The 27,104-nt window shown below is 51.5% G+C and overlaps 1 protein-coding gene across 1 annotated transcript; it reads left to right on the top strand.

The window, feature by feature from the left end:
• Positions 1-1,706: 1,706 nt before the first annotated feature.
• On the top strand, positions 1,707-27,001 carry NCAN (neurocan). Its single transcript, XM_081077768.1, has 15 exons — positions 1,707-1,841; positions 5,892-5,971; positions 6,860-7,282; positions 8,945-9,119; positions 9,209-9,336; positions 9,803-10,096; positions 11,038-11,613; positions 11,809-13,233; positions 16,991-17,107; positions 18,184-18,297; positions 19,573-19,731; positions 20,899-20,981; positions 23,330-23,474; positions 24,179-24,361; positions 24,619-27,001. The coding sequence occupies exons 2-15, from the start codon at positions 5,899-5,901 to the stop codon at positions 24,762-24,764; spliced, it is 4,041 nt and encodes a 1,346-aa protein (XP_080933894.1). The 5' UTR covers positions 1,707-1,841; positions 5,892-5,898; the 3' UTR covers positions 24,765-27,001.
• Positions 27,002-27,104: the final 103 nt, after the last annotated feature.

A 27,104-nucleotide genomic window follows, 5' to 3' on the forward strand; every position in this document is an offset into this window, starting at 1 on the left:
CATCCCCATCTTGCATGTTTATTTTCTATCTTATTCCCCCAGCAGCCCTGTACAGTAGGGACTCTTAATTATCCCTGTTTGAGACGGGAACTAAGGCACAGAAAGACAAAATGGCTGGCGCAGAGTCACTCTGTTAGGACAGGTGGAGAGGGGTTTGAACACTGGACTTGTGGAGGCCAAGTTGCCAGCTCCCACGCACATCACAAAACCACATCCAAACCCCCATTCCCCACCGCACCCCATTACAACCCCAGTATATCACCTGCAGACGCTCACATCGGCGTGGTTTCTAAACTCTTTCTCTCCTCTGCGATAAGGAGTCAGACAGTAAGCAAAGCTCCCTGGTGTGTCACATTGACCCCTAGGGCCACCACTCACCCCCCACCTCAGACCAACGGGAGAGAATCAACATGTCTGGACCCCTGGGCAACCTTGCTTCCCTGGGGTTTTCCTTCATCCCTCACTCATTCCCACCCTCTTTGGTAATTTTGCTAAAACCATCTCGTCCTCTGTTTGTCTGTCCCCCCTCCAGACTGAGACCCACCCTCAGAGATACACACACACAGACCCACACACTGCAGGACCCAGGGGGGACGCACAGACCCTCTGGCCAGCGAAGCCCGTTCTCTGCACTGAGAAACTAGGACTATGGGAAGGAAAGTGGGGGAAGGAGCTGGCCTCTTTAAACTTTTGTCCCCCCTCATTTCCATTTTTCATGATAGTAAAATACACAGAATATAAAATTTACCCTTTTAAAGTGTACAATTCAGTGGCATTAAGTATATTCACATTATTGTGCAGCCATCACCACTCTCGTCCAGGAATATTTTCATCATTCCAAAAGGAATGATTCCATTAGGAATCATTCCCCATCCCTCCGCTCCCAGACCTCACCCGTCCCCACCAACCACAAATCTACTTTCTGTCTATAGATTTGCCTGTTCTGGACAGTTCATATAAATGGAATCATTCATGTGACCTTTTGTATCTGATTTCTCTCACTCATCATGATGTTTTCAAGGTTCACCCACATTGTAGCATGTGTCAGTGCTTCATTCCTTTTCATGGCTGAGTAATACTCCATTGCATGGATCTAGGCTTTTTAAGATTGGGGTCTCCCTGCCAAAACACACATGGCCCCCTGCCCAAAGCAAAAGTATTCCTGTCACAACGGTACCTGGTTCACAGCAGGCACTCCATACATGCTGATTAGGCAAAGGAGTGAGTGAATGGTACATTTGGCTGGAGCTGGTGTGAAAGCAGCTCTAGGATGTGACCCATCTGGGCTCCCACAGGTGAGTCTCTTTCCAGCCGTGCCACCCCGGGATCTTCCTATCCTCTGAGCCTCAGCTTCCTCTCTCAATGGAATAAAACAGTAACTGTATCCAAAACTGCTTCAAGCGTGAATCCTGGAGGTGGAACCCCAGCTCTGCCCTCAGCCTCTGCATGACTTTGGGAGCGACTTTGTCTCCCTGGGGCTCAGTTTCCCCATCTGTAAGATGGGGTAGTCCCCACCATGGGGTGTTCTGGGGGCATTTAACGTGGCTCCTGGGAGGAAGTGAATGGGGGGAAGTCAGGCACAGTCTTCCCCTGGATGGGTGAGTGGTCAAAGGAGTGGGGAGGGGGTTTTAAGCAGCGGGGGGACCCACCCTCCCTCAGCCGGAGGCCTCCGACTGGCAGGGGCGCATGCGCAAAGCAGCTCCGCGTCCCCTTTATAAGCACTGAGGCGGCGCTGGGGCTCGAGGAGCGCGGGGCGCAGGGGCTGGACCCGGTGCTGAGCGAGCCGAGCTAATCGTCCTTTGTGCCAACGCACCCCAGGATGCGTCCGAGCTAGGAGCCAGGTGGGGGTCCTTTGTGAGGAGGCGGCGGCGTTGGGAGAGAGGTTCTCGGCATTAGAGACAGAGCCTGGGATTGGGGAGGGGCCTGGGATCAGAGAGATACCCCCAGAATTGGGAGGGGGTGACGAGGGGGAGGGGGAGCCCCGGGTTGGGGAGGGAACGCAAACTGGGAGGCGGCTTGGGAATGTCAGGGCATTCGGATTTGGGGGCAAGGTTGTTTGGAGAACGCAGACAGGACCCCACGGTGGGGAAGGGGCAGGGCTGGGGGTGGGTCTCAGAATTAGGGAGGGGGCACTGGGAACCAAAGCCAGGGGAAGGGCACCCCGAGTTTAGAAAGAGGAAGGGGCACCCAGATGCTGTATGGGGACTCTGGGACAGGGGACCTCAGTGTCTGAGCTGAGACACCCCAGGATTTTAAGTGGGGATTCCCAATTTGCAGATGAATGGAAGATGCTATGCTGGCCTGCAGTGGGAGGGGGCCCCTAGACCAGCCTGACCCAACAGAAGGGGGTCTGCACTGAGAATGAACGGGCCATGTTGAAGGGGCGTTCTGTGGTCTCCCTGTCCTTTTGGTCACCACATCCTGACTCAGGGAGGAGGCTCTGAGGGTTCCATCCCAAGGTGGTCCCTGTTATTCCTTCAGACATGGAGTTGGGGTGCTGTCCCTTCTCCCAGGGAACACATTGGGTCTCCCAGGTGAATGCTGGGTCGGAGCCCCCTAAAGCACCAGTTGTGGGTCTCCAGGACCTGTGAGGGGCACCAGTCCAAAGAGGGGGCCGCCATAAGCACCTCCACGTCTGACCGCGTTCTCACTGTGAGACACAGACCTTTGCTTCACCCCTTCAGTTCCATCTGTCCATACGGATGCATGTGGAAGTTCTGGCTTGGTTTGGAGGCACAGGCACAGGGAAGCAGGGGGCTGGGACCCCAGGCCCAGCCTGGGAAGAAGCGACCCCCATCCCTGTACACAGGCTTTGTTCCTCTCAACAGCATTAATGGGAGGCAGCCAGGCTGAGGAGAGGGTTGGCGCTGGGCCCCAGTGGGGGAAGGGTGGGGGGGGCAGACCATGGGACCCCAGAAGCCAGTAGCCTCACTGGCTTCTGGGCATTCCCAAATGGAAGGTGCTCCCGCCAGGGGGTGGGGGCTTTGTGTGTGTGTCTCCCGGTGCTGGGAGAGGGTGTGTGCCCATAAGGGGGTTCTGGGGTACTCTGTGGGTCTAATGTGACCAAGGTGTGTGCTTCTGTGTCAGGAACTTGTGCCAGGGGCCACATCACCAGGTGACAAAATGATGTGTGCCTCTCAGTCACCAAGGCCACATTTATGCAGCCCAGTCTGTGCCAGGGGCTGGCTTCGCCATGTGTGAGGAGCTGTGTCTGCCGATGTGGCCTCCTGAGGGGTTTCTGTGGGAAGCCTGAGACTGTGGGGGTGTGTCTTTGTGCAGAAGACGTGCTGCCTGCCTTGCAAGTGCCCATACTGTCTCTCTTTGTTAATGTCACCATGAATCTTTGTGTGTGCATGTGTGTGTCTCCTGAGCTCTGAGTCTGGGGTGCGAGGCTGCATGTGTGTCCCATGTGTACAGCAAGGGTCCTCTCCACGTGACTGGCAGAGTGGACCCTGGGTGTGAGATGTGGTCTGTGTACAGAGTTCGGAGCCAATGGGGAGACATTGGCCGGGGGTTCAGGTCCCCAAAGGGCAGCCTGGGATGATTTACTGAGCCGGCTTTCTTCCTCCTCCGAGGAGTTTCCCTACGCTCACCTACGCACATACAGATACCCTAACTCCCAAGCAAGAGGAATACGTGTGTGCTCACCACCGCTGCGGAGGGGCACTCAGACCCACACAGCCAGAGACCACACAGCATCCACAGTCCCATATGCTCTGCGGAGTGCACAGAGCTACTTTGGACCCGTGCACACATCCACACAACACAGGCTGCAATCTCACCGACATCCTCGCCTGAACAGAGCACCTTCATGCACACCCAGGCACAAACACACAAAAATGCCCGCTAGCAAACTCACCCTCACTCAGTTCGTTCTCTCTCTCTCTCTCTCTCTCTCTCTCTCTCTCTCTCTCTCTCTCTCTCCAGCCGGTCCGCCCCTCCCCCAACACCCCCGTAGGCCCCTGCTTGCATATGCATGAGGCTTATGCATTATTCATGAGGGGACTAGCCCCAGACAGCTGTGTAAATGCTCACCTCTGGCAGCCCCCGGGGGAGGAGGTATTTTAACAGAAGTAGTGTGGGTGTGTGAGGGTTCAAAGTGGAGAGGATTGAGTGCTTGTGGGAGGGCATTTGTGCATGTGGGGGGGTCTACCTGAAACTGTCTGTCACCATGATGGACCACCTCTGTATATTTGAGTATATACATGAAGCTTTGTGAACAAAAGGCTCTTTTTAATTTAACATTTCTAGGACTTCACACGTTTTAGCTCATTCCATCCTCACAATATCCCCATGAGGTATGTGCGGGGTGATCCTCTTTTTACAAGTGGGGAAACTGAGGCACAGATGAAGCAGCCTGTCTAGGGTCATGTAACATGTAGGGAACAGGGGCAGGGCTTGGAGCCCAGTCATCTGGATGTAGTCTGAGTTCTTAGCCATAGTGTGTGTGTGTGTATGTGTGTGTGTGTGTGTGTGTGTATGTGTGTGTGTGTGTGTGTAATAATTGTTGGAACTTGCCCCTCCTATCGCCCTCCTGGGGGAAGTGCAGCCCAGAATCCTGCTTCACTCTCTAATACCCAGCCAGACAGTCCCAGTGCCCGGCCTCTACCCTGCTGTGCAGCCTTAAGCAAACCACTAGCCCTCTCTGGGCCCCGAGGCACTGTGATAAGAAGGCAAGACCAAGTGGGCACTGCCGCTGCATTGCTGCCTGAGTTCAGCACCACGGACAGGTCTGGGCCAGCCTCCCAGCAGGGGCCTTCCAGAGCTGGGAACCACGCTGGAGAGGGGGCCAGATGTCCCCCCCAGCACCCCATTATGGACTCTACCCACACTCCCCTCTCAGGGATATTCTTTTATATGGGGGAGGGTGCAAGGGCTGGGTTTGTAGGATGTTCTAACTTCCCATTTGCTCCCACGTCCTGAGCCCTGAAGTGGGGGTCCTTCCAGAGAGCCCCTTCCGTAGGGTTTCTAGTCTCTGGAAGAATGTGAGGTCGGGGAAGGCACTGCTGTGTCCCCGTGCGTGGAATGGGTCTTGCTTACAGTTGGTGCTCAATAATTGTCCACTTTATGCCCATGAGCCACAACTCCTGTAGAAGGCTGGGCCCATGGCTGGAGTTTCTCTGTGAACCTAAGAGGCATCTTCACCAGGCAATGTGAAGTTGGGGGGAGAGTGAGTTGGACTGGGGTGATGCCCCTTCCTCCAGGTGGGAGGTGGGACTTGGCAGCACCTTGAAAATCCCAGAAACAAAGAATAGAATCTTGGCGACAACCAAATCCTGGAATTGAAGCTGAGAATCGTGTCATTCAATAAACCCAGATTAAAGGCAGGCATAGAGGCCAGCCTGCTGCCAGGACTGGGGACACTGGGCAGACTGGCACTGGCTGCTGCCCTCTAGGACCCATCAGTATGATGGGGAGGCCAACTTGAAAAATGGGATTTTGATCTTGCCTCTGTTAAGGTCAATAATAACAACAGCTGAAATTTACTCCTTTGTACCAGGCATTTTATATGTATTGACTGTATTGACTCATCTATTCCTTTGTACTACCTTATGTTATCCCCATGTGACCGACTAAGAAAGAGACACAGAGAAGCTAAGCGAGCTGCCCAAGGTCACACAGCAAGGAACAGACCCAGAGACAGCCTCAGGTTCTCATTCACTTCAGCACCCATGCTTATGACCATGAGACATCACTGCTGGGATTCTGAAGTCAGCTGGTCCTGGGATTGGATCCTGGTTCCACCCTTGCTTGCTGCCTGTGTGACCTTGAGTGACACAATGGCCTCTCTGAGCCTGTTTCCAGATTTGTAGAGAGGTGACTTGGTTTTTCCATACTGACTATCTGGGAGGGTTGTGTTCATTCCTTCCTCCCTCTCCTTCTCGATCCAGGTCCAGGATGGGGGCCACATCTATCTGGGCCTTGAGCCTCGTGGTGCTCCAGATGCTGTTCTTGGTGGCTGGGGAACATGGTGAGTGGGCTTAGTGGGGTGGGAGTGGTTGAGGTCTGGGGGATGGATAAGATGGGGCAGCTTTTTAACTCAAGAGCTTTCTCCTGCTGGTTCCCTAGCTTGGTGTGGAGAATAAAATGAGAACAGATGAAAAGGGTCTTTGAATAGTCAAAACTGAAAAAGACACCTGAAAGATTATTTTGTCATTGCCAGTGGAGGCTGGAGGCTCCTGCCTCTCACCTTTTTGCTATGATGAGCTAGAGAGAGAGAAAATGGAAGGGAGAGGTGGGAGAGGGAAGGGAGGAGAATAGTGCACAGTTGATTAGTAATGCCTGCCATGAGCAGAGCAATAGAAATAAAGGTCTGTCTGTATACCTCTCCCTGGCATCTCCTTGGTGGTGGTCAAAAGCCCAGGCTTTAGAAATGTTTCCTGATTTGTTCTGTGACCACAGGTAAGTACAATGATGTCTCTGAACCTCAGTTTTCTCAACCCCTCAAAAAGAGGATGACATATGGCTCTCTGTAGATGGTTATGAAAATCAGATGGGCTGCTTGCTATCTACAAAGTGCTTGTTATATAGAAGGTACTCCATAAACACCATTTCCCATCCAGTGGCTGCCTCTGACTTTGATCCATGAAACCATGCCTCAAAGGACAGTGACTTTCTCATGGCCGCATAGTGAGTCAGTGACAGTCACTGGCCTCTGGGATCTGAACTCGAAGGGATGCACCCCATTCCTCTTCGGCTCACAGATTGAGGTGCAGATCACAGATCTGTACACTGCATTAGATGTTGTGCAGGCACCATAACCTCTCTGGCCTCAGTCTCCATACTTATAAAGTGAGGGAAATAGTCTCTGCTGGTCGTTGCCTCTGACGCAGGCCTCTCTCCACCTCCCCCACCCCAGGCACACAGGACGCCACTATTGCTGCCACTGCTGCCACTGCCGCCTCCGAGAAGGGGCTCCACATGCAGAAGGTGGGGTCTGGGTTGGTGCGGGCTGCCCTGGCGGAGCTGGTGGCCCTGCCCTGTCTCTTCACCTTGCAGCCATGGCCGGGTGCAGCCCGAGAAGCCCCTCGGATCAAGTGGACCAAGGTGCGCACTGCATCAGGCCAGTGGCAGGACTTGCCCATCCTGGTGGCCAAGGACAACATGGTTCGAGTGGCCAAGGGTTGGCAGGGACGTGTGTCTCTGCCCACCTACCCTCAGCACCGGGCCAACGCCACACTGCTACTGGGGCCGCTGAGGGCCAGCGACTCCGGGCTCTACCGCTGCCAGGTGGTGAGGGGCATCGAGGATGAGCAGGACCTGGTGTCCCTGGAGGTGACGGGTCAGTTGGCGGCAGGGGAGGGTCCAAGCCTGGGAGGGAGCGGGGCTGATCCTGAAGCCCATCCACTGAATGTCACCTTAGAAATCACTCCCTGAACAGTGAGTGATTCCCTTTCAGTTTTTCTGATAAAATCACAAAGAAAGTCTCCACAGGTATTACCCCCTCTTTAACACCTCTCTCTTTTAGCTAAGAGCAAGCAGCCTCTGGCTCAGTCTCTTGCGAACCACAGGATTCCGTAGGATTTCATAACCTTGTTTTAAGTCCATTTCATGGTTACCTGCTTTCACAGGAGGGAAAGGATATTGGCTTTCTGTTTAAAATAGGACTCCACATTTCTTTTTAATATAAATTTGTTTTTTAAAAAGTGAGATTCTTTTAAAAAAATTATTGAAAATTGATATTAAGTAAATTACAGTCCTCAAATACCTCTTTAACCTATTCCTATATTAAATTCTTGCTGTTGAAATATCCAGTATAGTTTCTGTTTTCCTAACTGATTAAGGTGAACAAGGCAAAAAGTTTTTTTTTTTGAGTTATTAAATCGAAGTCCAAGAACAGGGTGTGGCACCCAATAGATGCCCAATAGATATTTGAGGAGCAGCTGTGAATGCACTGTGTGGAAAGCACCCTGTGAACCCGTGCCGGGAAATTGATGTCCCTTAACCTCTGTTGGCTAAGGGCAAGTCCTGCACCCCTGTCCTGGGGCACAGTCTTCCCTCACCCAACAGTGTCTCACTGCATATTTTATGGGGTCAACCAGTCATCCCGTTTCAAGGCCTTACTTCTAAAAACTAATAAGCCTCAAAGAAAACTGGTAAGTGGGGCAGGAAGGGATTTCCTCCTCTGGGATTTTCCAATGAATTCATTCGTCCAAAGATTAAATGAGCACCACAAGACTGGGGACGTAGTCACGACTGAGACAGCTGCTGCCTTCCAGGAGCTCTCCATTTGATAAGATGGAGCGAAATATGTCATTCCCTTGTCTTGCTCAGCCATTTCTTTCATCCCTAAATCAGAATTATAATCACAGTAAGCCTACGATGTATTGATGCTTTATGTCCTGACTTATATGACACCTCCAGGAAGCCTTCCATGGCTCCATTCCTAGGGTGGGTAAGAACCACGTTTGATCTCCCATTACTGCCAGTGCTTCCCCTATCAATGCATGTACTTAATTCCTAAAAGACAGACTCTCTCTCTCTCTCACTTTTCTCCATGCCTCCTGTCACCTCCAGGGCCTAGCCCTGAGCATGAAAAGTGCTGTCTTTGGAGTCAGATATGAATTCTGGCTCGGTCTCAAACTGGCTCTGTGGTCCTGGACATGTCCCTCAACCTCTGTAAACCTAAGTTTCCTCCTCTGGAAATGGAGATAATCATACGGTTGTAAAATTTCAATGATATAGTGCTTGTAAATGCTTTTTATGTGGTAAATATTTGACAAATCCTAGCCCTTGATGGCCACTGTTATCAGTTTCCTCATCTGTAAAATGGGGGCATGTCAGTCTCATTCCCCACCATTGCTCTAGCGCCACACCTGGTGCTGAATAAATGGAGGTGGTCTATTATTATTAGACTGGGGGGTCGGGGGCATTCTGCAGAGGGAGGTTTGGTTTTGAAGATTCCAGCATAAATCGGTCCCCTATCCTGCATGTTCCCCCACAGGTGTTGTATTCCACTACCGGGCAGCCCAGGATCGCTATGCACTGACCTTCGTTGAGGCCCAGGAGGCCTGCCGTCTCAGCTCAGCCACCATTGCAGCGCCACGGCACCTGCAGGCTGCCTTTGAGGACGGCTTTGACAATTGTGACGCCGGGTGGCTCTCAGACCGCACTGTTCGGTGAGCACAGGGTGGGGAAGATGGAGAGCTGGCCCCTGGGGAAAGATGGTTCTTGGGGGCCCCAGGAGCACACATCCTTGTCTTGGCAGGTATCCTATCACCCAGTCCCGTCCTGGTTGCTATGGCGACCGTAGCAGCCTTCCAGGGGTGCGGAGCTATGGGAGGCGTGACCCACGGGAACTCTACGACGTGTATTGCTTTGCCCGTGAGCTGGGGGGTAAGTCTGGGGCTGGCAGGAACCCCCCTTTCCCTGAGCAGTTGTTACCTTCCCCAAACCCCGTCGCTCCGGTCTCATCCTCTAAACCTGCAGCCAAGACCTGGGCCCACCCCTTAGGGGCTTTCCTCCCCTCCCTGAGCCCCTCTCCTTCTCTGTGCCCCTTTCCTCTCTCTGGGCCTCTTTCCTCTCTGAGGTTGTCTCCTTTTCTGAGTATCTCCCCGTCCCTGAACCCTTCTCCCCCTTCCTATCTCCCCCCCCCCTGCCTCTCCCCCTCTTCAAGACCCTCCCTCTCTCTGAAGCCTGAGTTACTTCATTTGTAAAAAAAAAAAAAAAAAAAGAAAGAAAAAGAAAAGCTACAGCCGCCTCTTCTTCGGCCGTGTCGCAGCTTTACGGGGTGGGGCCCGCTTCCGGGACTTCGGGGGAGGGTCCCCCAAGCCTCCGCACCTAGGCTGGCGCCTTCCCGCAGGCGAGGTCTTCTACGTGGGCCCGGCGCGCCGCCTGACCCTGGCCGGGGCGCGTGCCCAGTGCCGCCGCCAGGGCGCCGCGCTCGCCTCGGTGGGGCAGCTGCACCTGGCCTGGCACGAAGGCCTGGACCAATGCGACCCGGGCTGGCTGGCCGACGGCAGCGTGCGCTACCCGATCCAGACGCCACGCCGGCGCTGCGGGGGCCCAGCCCCAGGCGTGCGCACAGTCTACCGGTTCGCCAACCGCACCGGATTCCCGGCTCCTGGAGCGCGCTTCGACGCCTACTGCTTCCGAGGTGCGTGGGGAGCCAAGTCCCAGGGAGGGCCGCCCTGGTGGTCACGCCCCGGAGGGTACGAACCTGGTGGCTGTGCCCAAGGGCACGCACCTCGGTAAAGGCCACGCTCCCGAGATCTTTGCTTTCTGGTGGAGATGGACCCGGTACAGGGGAGGTACACGGGAAAACGGCTTCGCGATAAGCCTTGTCCCTGGATGAAAGTGACGCCGCTGAGTCAGGCTTTCTCCTGGAGCCCGGCTCTGGGGGGAAGACCCGGCCGCAAGCTCAGGCGGGAAGTCCTGTTTATGGGGTGGGCTATAAGCCCTGAGCTCCCTGAAAGACACGCCCCTTGAGGGAGCGTGATTAACCTGGAGCCATGCCCAGAAGCAGCCCCTGAGGAGGAAGTGATGCCTCGACTAGCCACGCCCACTGGTCCAGGCCGCATCCCCATGGACTCAAGACCAGGGATGATTCTCGCCCTTATGGTGGTGCCACAGCCTCCGAAGCTGCAAAACTCAATTCTGAGGAGTTTAGTCTTCTACATAAGGGGGACAAATATTCCTTTGTAAGAAGGCCACACCCATGAGGCACTTTCTCCCCCGGGGGGAGGAGCCACAGACCTGGTCTGACCTGCCTCCATGAGAGTTGACCACTGCCTGAGCTTCACCCACGAACCAAGCTGTCTCTTGACCCCTTACTGTAAGCAGTTGACTCTGACCTTGACAGTGGGCCCAAGCCTGAACAGTGAGGGTGATAACTTTGCCTCTCTCTCTCTCTCTCTCTCTCTCTCTCTCTCTCTCTCTCTCTCTCGGATTCCAGAAACCAACCAGACAGACAGAAGGGCACAAAGAGACAGAGAAAACAAGTCTGTGTTGCAGCATGCTGGAATGTGGGTAGACTTCAGGCAGAACTTCCCAGCCAGCCCCTGAGCCTAACATAACCTCTTCTGCTTTCTCCCACAGCTCATCACCCTACACCACAACATGGAGACCTAGAGACCCCCTCATCTGGGGATGAGGGGGAGATTCTATCAGCAGAAGGGCCCCCCGCACGAGAACTGGAACGCAGCCTAGGGGAGGAGGTCACCCCTGACTTCCAGGAGCCTGTGGTGTCCAGTGGGGAGGAAGAGCCTCTGATCTTGGCAGAGAAGCAGGAGTCTCAAAACACCCATGGCCCTGCCCTTGGGGACCCCACACTAACCTCAAGGCCTGCCCTGGAGGCTGAGGAGGTGTGGCTGAGCACCGTGGCCGCCCACCCCAGCAGTGTGGAAGCAGGCACTGCTGAGGCAACCCCAGTTGGCCCCACGCCCAAGAGGATGGGGCGCTTTAAAGTGTTGAATGGTCGCCATTTCCAGCAGCAGGAATCCCAGCAAGGGCTGGAGGTGGGTCTCAAGGCCAATGCCCAGCCCCCTACCCCGGAGGCTTCTGGGAATCATGTGGAGCCTCCCCTGGCCACCGGAGCCATAGAAACCTCAGGGAGTGGCCGGAGCCAAAGCCCCTGGGCCGTACTGACCAATGAGGTGGATGTGCCTGGAGCTGGTGAGTGGGGTCCAAGGGGGAGATGGGACCTGAGTGGAGACCTGAGGGGCCGGGGGGAGGAGATTCAAAATTCCTGCTGGGTCCCCTGGCCTCACTGAGGCTCAGAAGGCTTCTCTTGGGCCTAAACCCAGGAGACACTCAACAGAAGGACCTGCTGAGATATAATTATAATTACTATTGTTGATATTGTTGCAGGTTCCCCTGGTGGCAGAAGCACCCCAGAGCCCTGGCTCTGGCCTCCAACTATGGCCCCACCCAGCATCCCAGGCCCTAGCAGGACCCTTGGCCTGGAGCTAAAGGAAGCCAAGGGCCCCAGTGTGAGGCTGACCACCCCCAACCTTCCCTGGTCCCCCTCAGAAGCCACTGCCCTGGTTCGTAGCCCCTCAGAGGGTCCCAGCACTGCCCCCTGGGAGGCATCCCCCATGGTCCCTTCCCTAGACCTCCCTGTCATGGCCATGCTTCGTGCCCCCAAACTGTGGCTCCTACCACACCCTACACCCCTCCCCACCCAGGCCAATGGGGTCAAGGGACATAGTAAGGCCATGGCCGCTGCCCCACCCTCCCCAGCCTTGGAGACCCAGGCTGGTCCCCAGGACCCCATTTATCCAGAGGTGTATTCCTTGTCCCCCTCCTTGGACCTGACAGGACAGGGTGGAGAAGCCATGTTCCTAACATTTAGTGGTCATGGAGCAGGAAGTCCTACTGCCTCCTCACAGTTAGCTATGAACACACAAGCTGGAGCCAGTTCTAGCTCCCCCAGGGCAGACTTTGGAGAAATTGGTGGGACAAGCCCCACTGAGCTCAGCAAAACTGAATACCCCAGATCTAGCCCACAGGCTTCTGTGTATGGGAATGTGGCAGAAGATTTCACCCCCACAGAGACGGCCACTGAGCCCATGGGAGTGAGAGACATCTCGGGGCCTGAGTCTGGGGTCTTTAGCACAGCAGAGAGTTCCACTTCTGGCTCACAGGGCACATGGCCCTCACTGCACAGTGGAGGGCTGGACCTCCGCCCCCATTCTGTACCATTGGGGGACCCCGGAGTCTCCTTGATGCCTGGAGTCACCCTGGAGTCTTGGGCTGCTACAGATAGAGGAGCCATGGTGGGTCCCACAGATTCCACAGCCACACTGGACCCCAGTGATGCTGGTGGGATTTGGGAACCTGGATCCCGTGTTATTGAAGGAACTGAAAGCCCCATCTTGAGCCCTCAAGTGGCTGTGGATACAAGTATGGTGACATCCCTCATGTCCCTGGACCAGGAGGACAAAGTTGGGGTTCTGGCCACATCCAGCTCCCAACCCTACCCAGAGCCAAAGGACCAGATGGTAACCCAGGGAATGCTGGGAGCCTCGGTCTCTCCACAAGAGGGTGGCCCCCTGAGGGAGCCCACTTTTCCTCCTTGGACACCTATGGCGACCAGCATGGATGAGCCTGTGTTAGTGTCCTCGGGGGAGCCTACAGTGCCGTGGGACTCCCTCAGCAACCTGCTGCCTGCCCCCCGGGTCCCGGATGAGTTTGAGTTGGAAGTTCTAGCGGGAAATGCCAGTGTGGAGGAGTCAGCAAGTGGAGAGGAGCCGGCCCTGCCAGGGACCCCTGCAAATGGAAGTGCAGAGCAGAGTGAGTTCAAAGCTTGTGTCCTTATCCAGCCCACTGTGGCCAGGGCTTGGAGACCAGGGAGGAAGGGTTGTTCCTGGGGACCTGGGAAGGTTTCTAGCAGGGGATGACGTTGGAGATAGGTGCTTATCAGGCAAGTTGAATTATGGAAAGGGTGTTCCTGGCAGAGATACCAGCCTGGGCAAAGGCACGAGGTCAAGTTGATGTATTTTGAGTGACAGAGAATTATGGGGAATGATGAGGCGCTGGGTAGCATTTTATTTTGGTTCAATCGACAACTCACGTTCATGGCCACACTGAGCCTGGACAGTGATGTGTAATGCGGGGAGCCCGGCCTTCAGCAATACCCCAGTCAGGGGAAGACACAGCTGGACACAGACACCTCCAGGGGGGGCCAGATGGAGGAGACATGGCAGGGAGGACTCCCTGGAGAGTGGGAATTGCAGCTAGAATTCAGTGGGATAGATCGTGGGGGACCTCGAGTGCCAGGGAAAATGGATGGGATGGGGTGGGAGCGGGGACTATCATCCCCATTTTACAGACAGCAAACTGAGGCTGAGGGAGGAATGTCACTACTGGCTAGTCAGTGGCCAAACTTCAGTGGGAGCCCAAGTCTGCATAACCCTTAGCTGCTCGGGGCCCAGCAGAGTCCAGAAAAAGCCACCACCCTGTTCTCCTGGGGCCAGGTCTACCCACAGCTTACCTGTGGTAAACCCTTTCTGTAGGTCCTGCATGTTGAGCTGTTTTTTGGTCAAGTGAGCTCTTTATTAAAAAACAAACAAACAAACAAACAAACAAAAAATACCCAGCAGCTAATTAAAAGACACTTTCTGGGTTGCAAAACACTCTTATTAACACAATGCTCCCTTTTTTGAAGGCGAAGTGGAAATAGTGGATGCAGGGTTTCATCTCCCACCCTGCCACCTGTGTCCAGGGCTGGATTTTCTTTTCTCAGATGCTCAGCCTGCAGGCAGACCCCAGACATGGGTGCGTGCGTTGATAAAGGCTGATGCTTAGTGGCGAAGACCCACGATCTTGGCTTGTTCGAGCGCTTTGCTGGAATCATCTTGGTTAACCCTTATCACGTCCTTGTGGAACGAGTTCTAGCAGGGTCCTCACTCTAGGATGGGGAGACTAAGGCCCAGGAAGGTCAAGTGACTTGTGCAGAGTCAGGCAGCTGGGACTGTGAAGGATAAAGTTTGAAAACAGGTCGACAACATAGCCTGTTTCAACCACTAGGCTGTACAACACATATTTCATTGGTGTGGGGGAAAAAAAAATACCTGAGGTCTTGGCAGGGGGTGAGCTCACCCTGGGGGGAGCAGAGAAGAGACTGGTGTGGGGGATGGGCAGCAGAAAGGAGCTAGAGAATAGGGCGGTCAGAGAGGTGGGAGGGAAACCATGAAGAGGGGTGCGAAGGAAAGTGCATTTGGAAGAGCCCCCAGGGCCATGGCTGGCTCTTTCTTGGACTTTGTTGTAGTCTTGGCTCCAGACTGAAGCCAGTGGCAGCTGGGTTGGAGGGAGGCAGGCAGTGCTGGGGGGAGGGTACCTACCCCCCCGCAGCTTGCAGCAGAAATGCTAATGAATCCAAAAATAAGTGTAGCACCAGCAAGCTACTGAGTCACCGCCAGTCCGTGGGCAGGTGTCGGCCGCTTGGGGCACCTGGTGGGGCTCACGCATCCCTGCGCCCCGCAACCCCACGCGTATGCACACACATGTTCTGGGGTGGCTCTAGGGATAGATACAGCCACAGGCCCTTCTGGCCATCCATGGGGGCACAGGCCGCCCCTCAAGGGACAGGCTTCAGCACCTGCAGGAAGACCTTCAGCTACTGCCATTAAATTAGCAAGCAATTAGAGTGCCTGCTGTGTTCCAGGACCCATGCTAAGACCAAGTCCTTTGTCCTCTGGAAGCTGACATTCTAGAGCAGCACTCTAGAACTTTCCCAATGATGGAAATGTTCCTATCTAGCAGTAACAATAAGCCACACGTGGCTATTGAGTCCTTGAAAAGTGGTTAGTGAGACTGAGAAATTGCATTTGTACTTTTATTCCCTTTTAGTAACTTAAATAGCTATGTATGGCTGCCATGTGGAAGGAATATCACCGCTCTGGGGTGAGGCACAGACATGTAACAATGATCCTAATAAATAACTAAATGATATTGGAGATTAGAAAGTGATATGGGCAAAGAGACAAGCGAAACTAAGGGTGGGGAGGGGGGTGCCAGTGTGTGGTTTCCAGTTCTGGAAGGGGTGTCAGAAAGACCTCTCTAGCTAGATGAAATCTGAGCAATCCTGAAGGAGGTGAGGAAGGAGCCATGCAGAGATCTGGGGGAAGAGCTTTCCAGGCAGAGGGAACAGCTCATGCCAAGGCCCTGGGGCAGAACCCTGCCGGCATGTAGTAGGATCGGCAAGGTCAGTGTGACTGGAGTGGAGTGAGCAAGGGAGAGAGGAGGACTAGGGCAGGGAGATGTCGGGAAGACCGAGGGCTTTGGCTTTTCCTCTGAAGGCAATGGGGAGCCATGGAGGGACATGACAGGTTTACATAGGCTCCCTCTGGCAGCTATGAGGACAACAGCCTGTGAAGGAAAAGGGTGGAGACCAGGAGACCAGGGCGTTGCTGACAGCTTGTTACCGCCTCAGTTTCTTGTGAGGACCCAGACGAAGCCAAAACAAATAAATTCCAGGTTATAGGGGCTGGAAGTCTTAAACTGGGCTTCCAGGGCCCTGGAGGCCAGTCTTGGTTCTCGTATTGTTGTGCTTTGTGGCTTTGAGGCAGGCCCTTCCCTTCTCTGGGCCTCAGTTCTTGTGTCAGTGCAGTGGAAGTGTTGGACACTGCCCAGATATGGGGGTTCTTTATCTGCCTCTCCCAGGCTCCATGGTAGAAACCACCCACCCAAAGGCATCTAGGCCCCCAAGATGGGGAGAGGAAACTCTCCTGACTCCAGGGAAACCCAGGTGATGGGGGAAGTGGCTGGGGAAGGGTACAGGGACCCACATCCCTGAATGGTCCCTGGATGCCTGGTCCATGTTAAGCAATGCTAAAACTCCTCAAGAGGCCCAGAATGACATACACAGAACTGGACGTGGCATTCTCATCAGGACTCGGGGGAGAGAGATGAACTATTTTTATTTCCATTTTGTAGATGAGACAACTGAAATTCAGAGAAGTAATTTGCCCAGGGTCCTCTAGTGAATGGCAGAGCCAGGGATTGAATAGCCTCTCTGACTCAAGAGCCCACGATTATACGAGTAACCACTGTAATCCACCACCTCTCCATAATATAACCACTGAAACAGGAAAGAACTGAGCACCAAAAGAATTGAGCCACCACATAAAGGATGTCATGGTTCCCACCCTTACAACTTTATATCCATTGCTGCGCTCTAAATTGTGAAAAATACAGTGGCCAGCAGGGCATGTTCAGAAGAGAGGGACAAGTCCGGGAGGGCACTTAAACCCATGTTCTAGAAGAAGGCTTCCTAAGAAGCTTTGGGAAGCCCATTCCAGTTCAGTCTGAGGAAGGGCTTAACCACAGACAGGACAGCCCACAGATGCTTTGGGGTAGTTCCTGGAAGGAGTAAGCTCCTGTCACAGGGGCACGTGAGAGGAATTTGGTGACTACCTATTGGGAAATTATAAAGGGGACCCCACAAAGAGGGGTTGGGCCAGGGGACCTTTAGGATCCTGAGGTCTGGATTCCAGGAAGGCAAACCTGGTGGCCTAACTGCTCCCTGCACTGCCTGTCCATTCTGCAGCCCCCTCGGATCCCTGTGAGAACAACCCTTGCCTGCACGGGGGCACCTGTCGAGCCAATGGTACCATGTATGGCTGTAGCTGTGACCAGGGCTTCGCTGGGGAGAACTGTGAAATTGGTGAGTCCCCCGCACTTGGGATCTGAACCCAGACTTGTCTGACTCCAGAGCCTTGGGTTTACCCCAGTGGCCATCCCCATGAGAACTCAGGGTTCATACAATGCTGGCTTTAGATGCTCCTTTCTCCACCCCACTCCTTGGATCTGGTAAATCAGCCCCAGCACCAGCCAGCTCAGCTCTCATCCTGGAGGCTGAGGCTCTGATGTGCTGCCCCCCATTACTACCAGGCAGGAGTGCGGAGGGAAAGACAAAGGGATGATAAGGCTCAGACTCCTTCCAGCCAAGGACCCCTGGGGATCTCACCCTTTCCTGGATGGGCAGGGGTATAAGTACCACCACCAGAACTGTCGGATGCTAGCCCCAAAGCCCAACACAAGAAATATGACCGATTATGAAATTATAACAATAAAAATCAGTAACATAATTTCTTGAGCTCTCTGCGTCATCTCATTGACTTAAGAACCTTCACATCCACACTACTCATTACAGAGTATAACAATAAATATAAATGATGTGATTTCTTGAGCTCTTACATTGACTCACGACTACCCTGGAGAAAGTGCCATTATTATCACCACTTTGCAAAAAAAAAGGAAGTGAGTCTCGAGAGTGGAAGTGACTTGCCCAGCATCATACATGCCTCAGGCACTGTCTCCACGTGGATATCTACCTCTACAAACAGCTTTGTGACTCTGTGCAAGTCCTCGCAAATGCCCTGCGACCCAGTTTTCCTAGATTCCACATTCCAAAAAGACCCTCCAGCTTTGGCATTCTGTGGGTCTGTTGGCGAGAGTATAACCTTCATTGTTCTGGAGTCAGGTGGAATGTGCGACACTCGCTGGCCCTCAGCCAGCCCAGGGGCATCTGCTCTCATTAATACTAATTTATGTTAATCACGTGAGGCTCCACCCACGTGACCTCCAGAGTCATCACACCATCTGGGCAGAGTGCTGCTGCTGCACTCAGGTCGAGGATGGATGGCAGGATCCTGACCCCATCTTCTGCCTGGTTTCTTGTGGGGACTGGGAGCCAAGGGGAGGCTGACCTCTGACGCAGCTCCTCTCTCTTCCCTCCAGACATTGATGACTGTGTCTCCAGCCCCTGTGAGAACGGAGGGACGTGCATCGATGAGGTGAACGCCTTCGTCTGCCTTTGCCTTCCCAGCTACGGAGGCAGCCTCTGTGAGAAAGGTGAGTCTCTGCTGAGACCCCAGAAACGAGAGTGGGGGTGGGTGCCACGCCACAGGCTTCAGTTCTCCATCTCAGGTTCCATGGCTGTGAGTCCAATAGGAGGCAAACTCTTTTTTTAACATTCACGTAATGTAGAATTAACCTTTTAGGAGTGTACAATTCAAAGGCATGCAATACATTCCCAATGTTGTTGCGGCCATTACCTCTAGCAACTTCCAAGACATTCCCATCACCCCAAAAGGAGGCCCTGTTCCTATTACTTGTCACTCTTCATTCCTCGTCCCCTAGCCCCTGGTAGCCACTAATCTGCTTTCTGTCTCTATGGACTTGCCTGTTCTGGACATTTCATATCAGTGGGATCACACACTATGTGGCCTTTGGTGTCTGGCTTCTGTCACTCAGCATCATGTTTCTGAGGTTCAGCCACGTTGTAGCGTGTGACAGTGCTTTGTTCCTCTTTATCGCTGAATAATATTCCACATGTATTATATTGGATGGACTGCATTTTATTTATCACTTGATGGATATTTGGGTTGTTTCCCCCTTGTGGCTAGTGCAAATATGCTTCAATGAACATTCATGTACAAGTTTTCATTTGGATACCTGTTTTCTATCCTTTCCCCCCCGTTCTTTTGGGTTTATACCTAGGAGTGCAGTGGCTGGGTCATATGGTAATTTTATGTTTAACTTTTTGAGGAATCACCAGACTGTTTCCCTCAGCCTCATTTTACATCCCCATCAACAGTATACAAGCGTTCCCATTTCTCCACATCCTCGCTGACACTTGTTTTCCTGTTTTAAAATTATAGCCATCCTAGTGTGTGTGAAGTGGTATTTCACTGTGGTTTTGATTTGCATTTCCTAATGACTAATGATGTTGACAGTCTTTTCATGTGCTTCTTGGCCATTGGTATATCTTTTTGGCAGAAAGAGCTATTTGAGCCTTTTGCCAGGAGGGAAATTTTAGGCCTTTCTGAGACTATTTCCTGAGTTCCCAGGTCCACACCAAGGGTGTGGCCCCACAGATCAGAGAAGGAGACACAGAGGTGGGATGAGAGGGGATGGGTGTGATGACCTTCCCATTGAATCTCTTCCAGCAACGAAGAAAAGAAGTGGAGGAGGGAGGTGGAAAGGGGGGAAAGAGCCTAAGATAGAGGGGGATGGACCCGGGAAGAGGGGTGACTTAGCCCCACAGTGACCTTGGATGGGCCCTTTCTCTGGCGGGCTGGCTGTACTCATGACCAGACCTTCTCATACTCCTTTCCCACCTCCCAGACACGGAGGGCTGTGACCACGGCTGGCACAAGTTCCAGGGCCACTGCTACCGGTTCTTTGCTCATCGGCGGGCGTGGGAGGATGCCGAGAGGGACTGCCGCCGCCGCGCTGGCCACCTGACCAGCATCCACTCACCTGAGGAACACAACTTCATTAACAGTAGGGACTCTGGGGTGGGCAGGGGTGGCCCTGCAGTCCCTTTGACAGGGCAGTCTCCCAGGATCCTGAAGATGCACCTTTCTGAAGCTGTGTTCATTAGCGCAAGCAGTGACCACTTAATAATTCCCATGTCTGTTTATGTATTTGTTAATTCATGCATTCTCTTCATTCATTCACTCATCATGTATTTACTGAGCCCTTGCTCTGTGCCAGGCACTGTTGCAGGCACTGGGACACAGCAGTGAGTGAGATGCACATTGTCCTGTCCTCAGAGAATGACATTGTTGTGAGGGATATAGGCAAACAAGTAAATATCTAATTAAATAACTCTACTTTAGCTGGTTCTAAGTACACTGATGACAAATAAAACAACCAGGGGATAGAGGGCAATGGGGAAGCATCTGTGACATGTGGAATAAAATGAGGAAGGAGCTGTGCAGAGACCTAGGAAAAGAGTGTCTCCTAATTAAGTTCGGCAGTTATTGATTCATTCATTATCCCTCCTGCCGTCTGTGCACCCATCCATTTATTCATGTTTCTCCCCATCCTGTCCCGTTAATTCTTTCATTTGTTCGTTCCCTAGTTCACTCATGTCTTTTTCCTGGCTGTAATCAAACACCCTCCTCCTCCTCTTCCTCTGTCCTCCGTGACTGACTGTCTCACTGGGTCACACCACCACGCTGTCCAGAGCCACCCAAAGGCTCTCCTGTCCCTTACTCTCTCATTTCTGCAAAGAACTGACATGTCTTTGCTTATTCCTTTCTCTGGCCATTTGTTTAAGCCACAAATCATGCCAAGGCCAGTGCCTAATTCCAGCCCTTTCTGTGCCCCCCAACCCTGATGAGAGGGCAACCAGAGTCCCCCCCACTGGGGAGTAAGGAGACCTGGCCTCCAGCCTATGCTCAGGCTGAGGAAGGGGCTGGGGCTTTCCCCCTCCCTACCTGCCTCCTGCTCCTAGGGGGCTCCTCCCCAAGACTAGCAAGGGGCTCTGGGTGGCCCTGTCACTCCCACCTCCATCCCCTTTCCTCTCCAACCCACCTCCAGGCTGGGGAAGGGGCTGGGTCCGTCCTTCTTGGGTCCTCCCACCCCCTCTATCCCACCTTCAGCCTGCATCCTAGGCTGGGGGAGGAGCGGGCACCCAGCGCTCATGACCCTCCATCCCCGCAGGCTTTGGGCGAGAAAACACATGGATTGGCCTGAATGACAGGATCGTGGAGAGGGATTTCCAATGGACTGACAACACGGGGCTGGTGAGTGGCAGGAGCCTGGGTCTCTGCCACCAGGCTGCTGACTAGGATCCCACTAGGAACAGAGGAATGTGTGTGAGCCACATGGCTCCATGCCCTGACCTCACTTTACCCTCTTGTAGAAATCAGCCATCAGAGTTCTGGAGTAGGCAAAGGAACTTCAGCGATGCCCCCAATCACCTGACTTTCCAGTCCTGTAGAGGGCCCATCCATCTAGTGACTGAAGCTATAAACCCAGACTGGGTTTGACGACCCCTTTGCTCATGCCGTTGTGGTCCTCCACATATGCGCTCTGAGATATTCCCATTTCCTTACAACCCCCTGCCTGCCCAGCCTCTGTTGTTGCGCACTGGGACCCCTGCAGTAGCCCCCATACTCACAAACACAAACACACACACTTGCTACCTGCATTCCTGCCCTTCTACCTGGCGGCCATTGGGAATTTTTTAAATTGAGGTGAAATTCACATAATATAAAATTAATCAACACCGTACGCAGGGGCAGCCAGTTAGCTCAGTTGGTTCGAGCCGGGTGCTCTTAACAACAAGGTTGCCGGTTCGATCCCCACATGGGGCACTGTGAGCTGCGCCCTCCACCACTAGATTGAAACAATGACTTAGCTTGGAGGGGATGAGTCCTGGAAAAACACACTTAAAATAAATAAAAGTTTTTTTAAAAAGAAACCCTAAAACAAATATAAAATAATATTGAATGTCAACTATAATTGAAATATAAAAAAATTAAAAGTAAACAAATAAAAATAATAAAATTAATCATTTTAAAGTGTATTTAGTTTATTCACAATGTTGTGCAATCACCACCTCTATCTAGTGCCAGAATATTTTCATCACCCCAAAGGAAACCCTGTACATGGGACCTTTTAAAAACCATACATCATCAAGCTGACAGAAACATCTTTATAGGGAGAGACACAGAAAGGAAGAAGGACTGAGGCTTCCAAATCAGGAAACGAGGACCCACTTTCCCAAGTCATTATAAAATGGATTGTCTTTTACATTCTTTCTAATGGACTAAAGGACTTTTCTAATAAAAGTTTTCAAAAATACAAGAGAAAAAAATAAAATAAATTTTAAAAATAAACATAAAAAATAAATATATATACAAAAACCATACATGAGATCAAGATTCTCCCTGCTTCAAGTTTTGTCAGACTCCCCATGGTTCTCAAGATAGTGACCCCGCCTCCTCCTGCTGTGCAAAACAGTGTGGTAATTCCTCAAAAAGTTAAACACGGACTTAGCGCATGACCCAGCAATTCCACGTCTGGTTATGTGCCCAAAAGAAGGGAAAGCAGGGACTGAGATACTGGTACACACATGTTCCTAGTAGCACTAGTCACAGTTTCCAAAAGGAACAACCCAAATGTCCATCAACAGCTGAATGGAGACACAAAATGTTCAAGCATACAATAAGTATGATGAAAAAATAAAATGAAGATCAGACACACCCTACAATTGTGGATGAAACTTGAAAACAGGATGCCTCGTGAAAGAATCCAGACATAAAAGGACACATATTGTATGATTCCATTGATAGGAAATGCCCAGAACAGGCAAATCCATACAGTCAGAAAGTGGATTAGTGGTTGCCAGGGGCTGGGGGAGGGGTGATGGGGAGTGACTGCTCATGGGGACAGAGTTTCGGTAATGAAAAAGTTCTGGGAACAGACGGCGATGGTGGTTGCACAACATTGTAGATCTAAATGCCCATGAAGTGGAAACTTAAAAATGGTTAAAATGGTAAATTTTATGTTGTATGTATTTTGCCATAATTGAAAAAATATCCACATCCACTTCTCTACCACAAGATCTGGCCCTTGTCCACCCTCTGGCCACACCCCAATTCCATTGAGCATCTCCAAAAATACTGGCCTCTATTCCGTTCCTCAAATGGGACAGGCTCAGTCTTGCCTCTGGGGTTTTGCACTAGCTGTTCCCTCTGCTTGGAACTCTGTTCCCTGCTTGCATCATTCCTATCCTTGAGTCTTCAGTTCTTCCGTTGTATCCTCAAGGAAGCCCTCCTGGACTTCCAGGCTGAGGTTACGTTTTGTTCAACTATTTATCTAACAATGAGTGACCCATATTGGAAACATATTTTCAGGGAGCAAGACAGGAGGCAGAGCACTGCAGCCTCCCAACCAGTGGAGGAGTGACTCAGACTGCAGTGGCAGCCACCCTCAGGGTGGTCAGAACAGTGCCCATGATAGAAACGGAAACACTGAGTCCCTATGAGTCTGAGTGGTCTGGCCCGGGGAACCCCACAGTGGATAGTGCCAGAGTCTGAGCCAGGGCATCAGTCCCCTGAGTAGCCCTTGCTCCCCATTCCTGCAGCAATATGAGAACTGGCGAGAGAACCAGCCAGACAATTTCTTCGCCGGCGGGGAGGATTGTGTGGTAATGGTGGCACATGAGAGTGGGCGCTGGAACGACGTTCCCTGCAACTACAACCTCCCTTATGTCTGTAAGAAGGGCACAGGTACACTGCCATCCTCCCCTCTTTTCCTCCTGTTCAATGTTTTGTTTAAGTTTGTAAATGTAAGAGTCAGCCCCACTCAAGAGAGCCTATTTTTTTCCACCCTTGCCAACTCTGTGCATTCCCAAACTTTTTCTTCTTTATTCATCAAAGTGGTGAAAAAAATTGTATCTCAATGTTATTGTAGTTTGCACATCTTCAAGGATGAGAACAACCAATTGTTCATATGTTGATAAGCTATTTATATGTATTTATTTTCCTATGACCTGTCAGTTCATCTCCTTTGCCTAATTTTCTATCAACTTGTGGGTCTTACTGATTTGTAAGAGCTCTTTATATACTAAGAAAACATTTACATGCATTCTTGTGTCCACCTTGCTCTTATACTTTTGTTTAAGAGTATAAATTCTTCCATTTCTTTGCCAATTCTCATGTCCTTTCTTCCTTTCCTTTGCTCAGATTATTCTTGCTTCCCATCTCCTTTGTTCCCATCATGCATAAGAATTAGGGGGTGGGATGTGTCCAGGAGGTTCCTGCTCATAAGGGGCTCCTGGTCTGGGTGGAGGAGACAGACACAGCCCCTCCAGCCCTGTGAGGTTACAGCTGGGCAAAGGACGGGACCTGGACAGGTGTGTCATTCCCAAGAGAGGACATCAGTTCAGCCCCTTGGTGGTCACTTCCCTAACTGGGATTTCCTCTATTCTCAGTGCTGTGTGGTCCCCCTCCAGCAGTGGAGAACGCTTCACCCATCGGTGCCCACAAGGCCAAGTATAATGTTCATGCTACTGTACGCTACCAGTGTGATGAAGGATTTGCCCAACACCATGTGGCCATCATCCGCTGCCAGAGCAATGGCAAATGGGACCGGCCCCAAATTGTCTGCACCAAACGTAAGTCTGCACTATCCCCAGATACCCCAACACAAGTTTCTAGTTATTTGTAGTCTCTGATGAAAACATTTTATGATTATATACGTTGATCTGGCTGAATGTCTGCCGAATAATACAGCCTGGCAGATAAGTGAGAACTTACCACCCTGCCTGGTGTTTCCTCCATTTCCCCTCCCCACCGAGGAGGCCCACTGCATCAGCCCACCTGCCTCTCATCACCTTTTGCCATTTCCCTGTCATCCTTCCCTTCCCTGCAGCCAGACGGTCCCATCGGATGCGGCGACACCATCACCACCACCAACACCACCACCAGCGTCGCCACCACAAATCACGTAAGGAGCGCAGAAAACACAAGAAACACCCAGCAGAGGACTGGGAGAAAGAGGAAGGGAATTTCTGCTGAAGAGCCAGGCAAAAGAAAGCACAATCCCCTTCCCACATCTCCTCTGGAGTCTTCACCTGGGGAGACAGAGCCCAGAGAGAAACAAGAGGGTCTGGAAGCCCCTGAGCCCCAAAACACATTCCCCCACCACATAATCCTTTGTAAAAAGCTCCTCCCTCCTCTTTCTTACATACACAGGTCCTCTTGGCAGGTGTAGCCATGTGTCTGAAAATCCAGTTCTAGCCAGGCTAGAATCTGGGAGTATCTCCCGCTGGAGGGAAGCACAATTAGCAAAGATTACTCTTTGCTGCATTAGTTTAGTCTTTTGTTGGCAAGGCTGACTGCCAGTTGTTGAAATAATGCTTTGATGAGGGTACAAGAGTATATATTTGGATTCACACTAAGGAATTGCTTTTCACACTAGAAATTTAGGCTTCGTAAACTGTCAGGTGTCCTAAACACAGCCTGAAGCCTTTAGTGAAGGTCACTGGCTTTGGGAGTAGAAAACGACATGGAAGCACACTGGTTGAACTTGACTGCTCTTCCTTTACCCTGGACTTCAGCCCAAGTCCAGTCATTGGTCTTGGTGGATAAACCTTGTTAAACTCCTATGTACTGAATTTTAGGAATGTTTTTAGAATAATCTTCTGTTCCCTCAGAGTTAGGGGTCAGAATAGTCAGAGTAACAATGTGGGCAATAGAGGGAAAGTGTGTTGCTTACCCTCCCAGGTCTAGTCCCAGTGCTGAGATTTGGTGGTTCTGCATGTGTGGTGAATCACATGCGTGCGTACACACACACACACACACACACACACACATACACAGACACACACACACAGATGAGAGGATATTTAGGGCTTGACAAGCCCAGATTTCTTCCCCCTCCATCTCTCAGGGAGACAAAGAACCTCCTTTCTGGACCGAGGAGGTGCCAAGTTGTCTAGCTCAGTGCCCGTACCTATCCCTCAAGCAGACATTGGTAGTGCACTGCCCTGCTCCATTCCTGTCTCCACTCACAGCCTGAGACTAGAAATGCTTAAAAACTGAAGGAGTGACATCTACCTGCAGTCATGTTATAGAGAGATGCGCAGTGTTAAAGCCAAAACACACACACACATTTTTCTCTCATAGTTTTTTTTTTTTTAACTTTTTAAGTATGAAAGAACTCACTAGGCCTTATTTCCCCAAATCTGCAACCTATAAAAGGACTTTCCAAGCTGAAGGCCAAGATCCAGTTCCCTGATCTTTGGGAGGAAAGTTCCACAGCTTTTCCTTCATGTTTTGTCTACTCTCAGCTCCTCCAGTCTGGGTAAAATCTGTAGATTGGTGTTAAAAACCACAGTGGAGAATGGCACTTTACAGGGAGAAAAAAAAAGGTCCATCTAAGTGTTCACTAGAAAAAGGAATGTGTTGACGGAGCCTATGTCCCTCCTGAGAAGTAATAATTATAGTTGACAACTTTGGAGTAGGTACCATGCTAAGAACTTATTCACTATCTCCTTGAATTTTCTCAACAGCCTAGTGACTTAGGAGCCATTATATTCTCATTTTACACATGACAAAATTAAGGCTCAGACAAAAGAAAGGCACTGGCTTGAAATCATAGCCAAGAAAGAAGTAAGGGTTTGGTCCTGCCTCCATGTTATACGAAACACTATTCTCTACTTTGGAGAAGAGATCAAAACATAATTGCACTCTCCTCCTACACATAGAGGCAGATTTAGGCAAAGATTGAGAAGTACAAACTAGACCCTCATCTTTGACCATGGTCTTTAGTTTTCCCTGCTGTAGACATTATCTGTTGAGAAAGCCCAGGGAAAGAGGTTTGCCTTCTTGCTTTGATAATTCTTCTTGGTTTAAAATATATGATAACAACATATCTTCAGTCTTCCATGTCACAAAAGAATTTTCTTTTGTTGAGGAGCTGAAGATGCAACTTTTTTTTGGGGGGGTGGGTCTTAGTTTATGCTCCCTGCCCTTGGCCTCCTCAGTCCCTTGCCCTGCCCCCACCCCAGCTCCATGGTGGAAGGGGCCTCTGGTCTTTTCTAAAGTGGGTGGTTTGTCTTTTGGTCTTTCCCTTTGGGATGTGTGTGTGTGTTTGCGTGTGCCATGTGTGTGGCATGCGTGTGAGTGTGTGTGAACAGCTTTGGGTTCCACTGGTTTTGCTGTGAGCTGCAGTGTTCTGTGGGTCTGTGGTATCTGACACTGTGGACTAATGTACTTCTTGGACATTTTAATAAAATTTTTTAACAGTTCAATATGCCTGTTGCTTCCTGACACCTTCCTTCATTCATTGAGCAAGTACTTACTGAGCAGCTGTTATGAGCTGCACACTGTGCTAGGTGTTGGAGAGATAGTGGT

This window comes from Rhinolophus hipposideros (assembly GCF_964194185.1).
Source record: "Rhinolophus hipposideros genome assembly, chromosome: 16".
Lineage (NCBI taxonomy): Eukaryota > Metazoa > Chordata > Mammalia > Chiroptera > Rhinolophidae > Rhinolophus > Rhinolophus hipposideros.

Coding starts and splice junctions, on each gene's coding strand:
- NCAN (XM_081077768.1), top strand. CDS start 5,899: ATGGGGGCCACATCTATCTGGGCCTTGAGCCTCGTGGTGCTCCAGATG. Junction 11,614..11,808: donor GGTGGATGTGCCTGGAGCTG/GTGAGTGGGGTC, acceptor ATATTGTTGCAG/GTTCCCCTGGTGGCAGAAGC. Junction 17,108..18,183: donor TGGGGAGAACTGTGAAATTG/GTGAGTCCCCCG, acceptor TCTTCCCTCCAG/ACATTGATGACTGTGTCTCC.